At 48.7% G+C, this 6,529-nt stretch overlaps 1 protein-coding gene across 1 annotated transcript; it reads left to right on the top strand.

Annotated features, from left to right (window-relative positions):
* The first annotated feature begins 253 nt into the window (after nucleotides 1–253).
* On the top strand, nucleotides 254–2,715 carry CDRT4 (CMT1A duplicated region transcript 4). The gene is made up of 3 exons (XM_024565057.2): nucleotides 254–440; nucleotides 579–656; nucleotides 2,258–2,715. Exons 1-3 carry the CDS (start codon nucleotides 254–256, stop codon nucleotides 2,713–2,715), a joined length of 723 nt encoding a protein of 240 aa, XP_024420825.2.
* Nucleotides 2,716–6,529: the final 3,814 nt, after the last annotated feature.

The raw sequence follows: 6,529 nt of genomic DNA on the forward strand, positions 1-6,529 counted from the left end.
GTCTGTGCTGTAACAAGTCCCGCAGGTGGATGTGCCCTCATAGTCGAGAACCACGCGAGTAACAGTTCCATCCAATTGCCTGCTCAGCCATGCAGAGCTGAATACATGCCTGCATCCTCCTGGCCTCGGGGCCCCTGACATGGAGTTGGGCAGCTGCTGTCTCTGCCAGCGCAGGGCTGAGAAGTGCAGCCTGGAGGGCACGAGCTTGGCCCACTTGCAGTGACATGACCACGCTTGGACTCTGGGTGAGAAGATGGCATCACTTGGAAGTGGAGACCTTTCTTTCTTCACGTTTTCCATGCTCCAGCCTCCACGCAGCCCCAGCCAGGCCTTCCCAGCACCAAGTCCTGAACTTCAGCTCAGAGACAGTAGATCAGGGGCCTGGAAGCTGATGGGATCTCCTGTGCTTGCTGGCAGAGCCGGCTCCTGCTCCCTGGAAGGCGGGTCCTCCTCTCTGAGGTGGGCTCATAGTGCCTCAGGCAGAGGCCCTTTCACTTAGGATCCCAGGATAGCTGCTAAATGCTTTCTCCTCTGGTCACTTTGGGATGGCCATAGCTAATGAGTATATTTTCCCAAAGGTATTTGGACCCCTGATGTGAAGAACCCTCTAAAAATGAACAAGAGGACTAGCGCAAGAAAGGTGAAGACAGATGAAGGTAGGGCTAAGGGCTTTAACAAGGGGCTTCTGCTGTGGGGCTGGCTGAAGTCAGAGGATTTGGGGTGGAAAGATGAAGGTGTGGCACAGGGAGTGGTTCCTCATGTCCCACTGGCTGAGTGAATAATGCACATCAGGGAGATGAGAGAACGCACTGCTCATTTTGTCCCAGACAGCTTTAGGTCCTCTTCTTCCAGATGTGAGCAAGGGCCCTGACCTTTAAGGCGTATAGGTTCTGCACCTGCTGAGGAGACAGAGATGAAGGGTCAAGTCTGTGCGTGGAAGCTCTGATGTGCACTTTCCAGTGAGAGGTGCTGTCGCACATCTTGCCTTTCTGGGTCTGAGTATTCTCTTGCAGGGGGAGGGGCCCTTCCACAGTCTGCTCTTTCCTGCCAGATCTGTCCCTAGTTGAGCTCCAGCTCCTGAGCATGTGAAGCAGCCTGGGAATAATTGTTTAATCTGCATCTTCCCTTGACTATCATCACTTGCAGTGCTTTCTATTGCTTCAGGTTGGAAATGGCAAGATGAACCTTTAAATTCCGCTGCTGATTCTCAAACTCCTAAAGAAATGACCAAAGGAATATAAAATTAAGGGAAGTAGGCACTACTTGAGAAAACAGGGGAGCGTAAATGCTGCAGGAGAGAAGTTTTGAGGCATTTTCTATTAGACAGAATGAAGTAGCAAAGGGAAGAAGGAAGGCCTGCCCTGATCATGATTTAGTATCTGCATAAACACAGGCTGTTTGGTAAACTAATGGGTAGAATTTCTAGTCACGGCCCCCAACCCTGAAACACTCAAAAATTCTGGTCAGGAGCTACAGTAAAAAGTTATGACTTTTTGAGCCCTTTAGACTTAAGTTCAAACCTACCGTTTGCTAGTTGTGCAAACTAGTCAGCCTCGGTCTCATCTTTTGTTAAATGGGGATTCTACTCATTCTAAGGTATAACAAGGATTAAATAAGAGTGCAGGCAAGGAGACCTAGACCATAGTTACCATATACTGATTATAACAGGTACTGTCCCAAAAGCTTTACATAAATTATTTCCTTTAATCCACAAGGAAGCCCTATTAAGTCAATCTTGTTTTAATTACCATTCCACACATGAGGCAACTAAGGTTTAGAAGGGTTAAGATACTTGCTCAAGGTTCACAGTTGTTAAAGTGGGTAGGGAAGGAATTTGAACCCCAGCAGTCTAAGTGCAAAGCCTATGTGTTCAAATCATGAGCTACACTGGTCCAAGCCCTTAAAGTATATTTATTTAATCCTTATAATAGCCTTATGGTAACCATTTTCTTGGTGAAAAGAGAACCTCAGAGCTAAACAATTTGACATTATATAAAGATTTGAAACCAAGCCTGCTTGATTCTGAGTTCCCTACTCTTTCCTGTTATGCTGTTCTTTAGTTGACATGCTGTATGGAATGTCATTCTGTTCTCCTGTTTTGGATTACATTCTATTCCCACTGAATACAGGTGTGGGATGGCTATTATGCATGATTGGGAGAAAGTAAAAATGTCGTTCCAACACTCTACACTTTTTTGAAGAATTGAATCATTGTGTGTGAGAGCCTCTAAATTGCCTAATTTCTCTTTGCTCATAGAACTCATGGAAAACATCAGGCTTCCCCTGGAACTGCTTGAAGAACATGACCCTTGGCCAGCCTATGTCACATATACCTCCCCAATGGTGAAAAGACTCATTGAGAGCAGCAAAGCTAGAGAACTGGAATGCATGCAAGCTTTTGAGGAAAGCCAGCGAGCGCTGAGGCTGAACAAGCCATCTAGCATCATTCAGCTGAAAAGGAAGAAATCATCCAAGACCTCTGGCAAAATGGTGTACAATGACACTAAGTCAGAGACCATGTTATCATTATGGGGCGCTTTCTCTGCAACAGCCACAGGTCCTACCGTTGTCCCAGAACCCATACACTTCCATACGGATGCCAGAGAAAGTCCCACCGAAAATTATAACAAGATCATCTTCTCCCGAAAACCTATGATGAGGATGCTTCCATACAGCTCCCATCTGGCCAGCAAGGAAAAACATTCAAATGTTTAGCAAGGAGGCCCTGCAACCATCCCCCAAAACTGTACAGCAGTTAAGCTTCATTTGCCACAAAACTCACTATGTCCTTTACATCTGAACTTGCCCCACTCTCGTGCAGAGGTTGGCTGAGATAAGCCAGATCAGAATGTACGTGGTGGGTGGGTGGGTGGGTACACCCCCTCCAGCATCGCAGTCAGATGGAGCTGGGAAGGCCCAAGCTCTAGTTCTCACTACAGATGCTCAGGACTTAACTGTGGGTGAATGAGTCTGGGTCCAGACAGGAGACAGGAGTCACACCAGTTATATTATCAGAGATAATTTAATGTAAAGAATCACTAACCAGGGAAGTGAAAAGGCAGGAAGTGAACACAAAGTTAGCAATGGAAGTAGTGCCTGCGGGAAGCAGTTATCCCCTCCAAGGCTGGGGGTAGGGGCGGCAAGGAGCAAAGGGACTTCCTAAAAGTGAGACACTTGGAGAAGGGGCATGTGGGCTGAGTCTCAGGGCTCTGGGTGGGGATGTTTCTCTCTGGGGCTGGTGTCTCCAGCTCTGAGGAGAGCCCCGGTGGGGGTGGCACCCTGCCTCTGAGAAGGGGCTGCTCTTTGGGCTGTGGTTGATTCTGTGAGTGTTGGGAAAGCCTAAAATTGAATTCAGATTCTTCTGAGAGGAATTGACACTGCCTGAGTGAACAAGAAGTGTTGCTAGGGGAACCAGACAGGGAGGGGAAGCCAACAGTGATAAACAGGAAGTAAACCAAAAAAAACCGAGTCCCTTCCTCCTCCTTCAGCCTCGTAGGCTTCCCCACCCATCACCCGCTGTGGGCAAAGGCTGCCAGGGAGGAAAGCAGGAATATGGGCTGCAGAAGCCCAAACCCAGCATATCCAAGAGTGGTACAAAAGGATGGACTTAACACCAAAAGAAAGTCAGCTTAAGAGCCAGCACAGTGGGGTTCCTTGTTAGTGATCCCACCTTGCTCATCCACCTGGCACCTGGACCTGGAATTGAGGTGCTTTGCCCTGGAGGGTTTACAAAGTGTCAGTGGGGGGCTTGGCTGTTCCCCACTGAGAAATGGAGGGTTTTCTGTCCAGTACTTCTTTAAGGCTTGCCTTGTGGAGCAGAGTTAGCCAGGGAGAATTTCGTGGCTAGACCTTAGCTGGTTTGGACCACAGCTAGAACTTGCCCACTCAGGTTCTGAGCTGTTTCCAATTGGTCCCAAAGCAAGTTGTTAAGCAACTCAGTGGCAAAGCAAACAGGCTTTGTCTTTAGACATAAGGGGATCTGGTTATGATGGGCAGGCCCTGCTGGTCTTAGACTTGGGTTTATCTTCTGAGCCTAGTTCCATGGGTGGCTTCTCTTTTCTTTAACCTTATCTGGGTTTCTGTGTTTATATCTCTGAAGCAGTTATCAGGCTTCCCTTCCAGAGATGGAGAGGATGAAGAGTGCTAGTTGGTAATAATGCCATTTGAGAGAGTTGAATTTGCCCTACAAATGCATTCTCTCCCCACCGGGGTCTGGTGGAATCGTTTGCACTCAACTCTGGCTGCCATGAGTTGTGCTGGGACGGCCGCACAAATGAGGAACTCCAGGCCCACTCCTGCATTCTCAGCGCTTGGCCAGGATAAGTTCTTGAAACAATATAGATGGTTTCCAGCTAATCCACATGACTGTATTTTATGTGAATTGAGCATTTATAGGCATGGAGGCAGTTGATGAATCCCTCCAGCAAGAATTTCTATCTCTTTTATCTTTCCATGGAAGTTTATAGCCAGAGTAGATTTATGATTATAGAGCCCCACAGAGTGTGAGTTTATAGGAATTTGGAATTATTTCTTCCAATCCCTTTGAGGGCAGCACAGTTACAGTTTTTTAAATTAAATTTCTAAGTGCTAATAGTTTTAGTAAAAATAGAAACTCTCTAAGTTTGAATGAGTGTTTTATAACTAGCATTGTTTTGGTTAGTTTGGTTCTCAGCCTGTCAGAACAGCAGTGACTCCCGCTCCAATGAGCGCTGGGTGTATCTGTGACTGTCGCTCAGACTCACTGCCTCCTGCTGCAGGTTTAAGAAAGAAAAAGTATTATTTTTTAAAATGTGGGACTCTGTTCCAGCCCAAGCTGGGCTTGATGGGTCTGGCCATATTTGCGTGAGGGTTGAGGAGGCTGCTGGGACTTCATTCTCCCAGGGAACAAGCTGCTGGATCTGACTAGCTGAACCCAAGAGTGAAGCCTTGGTCCCTGGGGGACAAGGGGAGGCCCGAGTAACCTGCGGTGTCTGTGGCTGAGATTTATCTCCTGGTCCAGGCCTCCTTGAGCTCCATGGATATGGGGGTCCCATGGGTCCCATTCTTAAAGGGCTCTTTTGCTGAAATCCTGAATGCCCTGGAGTACAAATGAAAAGTCAGGAAAGGAACTGCACTCGGTGTTGCAAATGCACCCGTGTGCAGGGGCCCAATGCCCTGGGTGTGGACACACAGCCACCAGGCTGGCAGAGCCCAGGGGGCATGTGGCAGCACCAGCTTGCTTATGAGAACCCGTGAGGCATCCCTGGTGCTCCTGGGACAGGCATGGAGCCAACTCTTCCAGGGTTGAAGGCCCGTCCAGCTCAAGCTGGCGGGGCATGGAATGGAACACAGGTTATTCCTAGTGTAACCTCATCTGCCTGTTGGAGCTGGAGCAGCCTGGGCTGTATCAGGTTACTCTGAACATACTGAACTTCCATCTCTAAGAGGGAACTAGCTTTCTCTGATGTTCCACAGTTGTGGCCTCTTCCTATTTATCTGCTCAGCATCTGGCATTTTCTGTTTGGCAGGAGAGTCTCCCTGCTGTAGTAAGCCCATGAAACAGCAGGGTATTTTGTTGGCCTGCTGTGTGGCTCTGTAACTAAGGCCCCATCCTGACACATTCTGAGGAGCTGCTTTTGAACAGATTCCCTGGCTGCTGTGCACAATAGGGCATTTACCCATTTGCAAATTCCACATTTGCTGTTCAGATAGTTGGTGTGTAACCTCAGTAACATGCCCAAGCCTGCTGGTCATTTTTGCTCTGGCAGGGCTGTCAGACATCAAACCATTCCATATTCTGTCATGTCCCAACCATGGCCTGGGAGCATGTCTTGAAGGAGATTAGGCTGCTTGACAGATAAGAGGCTGTGGGAAAGTATTCAAAGAAGAAATGGCAAAAAAGAGGTGCTGGTGCAGGTTTGTGCAGCCAAGTGCTTGGGGTGGCCGCAGACCCCTACCTGGAGTGGGGGGCTGGGGTAGGCCCCACACACGGGCCTGAGAGAGAACAGTGGCCTGGCCCATGAGGCATGTTCAGCAAGTGCTGCTCTGCCTTGTGGCAGCCCAGTCCTCACACAGGAAGTAAGAATGCCTGATAGGCCCCCCGGCTGTGTCTTTGGGAAAGGAGGCACAACGTGGGTATCCTGAGCTGGGGCTTTTGACCCTTCGGCCTTGAGTGGGGTCCTCAGAGGTAGCTGAAGGGGTAGTCTCAAGGGGCAGGGGTTGCTGCAGGAATCCCAAGCAGGGACTCAGGTGTGTCCCTGGAGACAAAAGCAGGAACAGAAACCCCATCTCTATGTCACAGAGGTGATAACAAGACTGTAGAAGTGCTTTGGGGGATGTGTGAGGGCAGATGTCCACATCTGGATACGGGGGTCTTTTCAGCTGTGTCTGATTCATTCCTAGAAGCTTTAGGAACCCCCACCCTTCAGCAGTGATGGGCACATCTTCAGAGCCCTTGCAGTAATGGGTTTGATCAGTTCCAGAGAAGATGGTGTGAGAGATGGGGGAGGGAAGTAAATGGACTTGAAGTCTGTTGATCTGATGTCCTCAA

The sequence above is a fragment of the Desmodus rotundus genome, chromosome 9 (assembly GCF_022682495.2).
Source record: "Desmodus rotundus isolate HL8 chromosome 9, HLdesRot8A.1, whole genome shotgun sequence".
Lineage (NCBI taxonomy): Eukaryota > Metazoa > Chordata > Mammalia > Chiroptera > Phyllostomidae > Desmodus > Desmodus rotundus.

Coding starts and splice junctions, on each gene's coding strand:
- CDRT4 (XM_024565057.2), top strand. CDS start 254: ATGGCATCACTTGGAAGTGGAGACCTTTCTTTCTTCACGTTTTCCATG. Junction 441..578: donor CGGCTCCTGCTCCCTGGAAG/GCGGGTCCTCCT, acceptor ATTTTCCCAAAG/GTATTTGGACCCCTGATGTG. Junction 657..2,257: donor AAAGGTGAAGACAGATGAAG/GTAGGGCTAAGG, acceptor CTTTGCTCATAG/AACTCATGGAAAACATCAGG.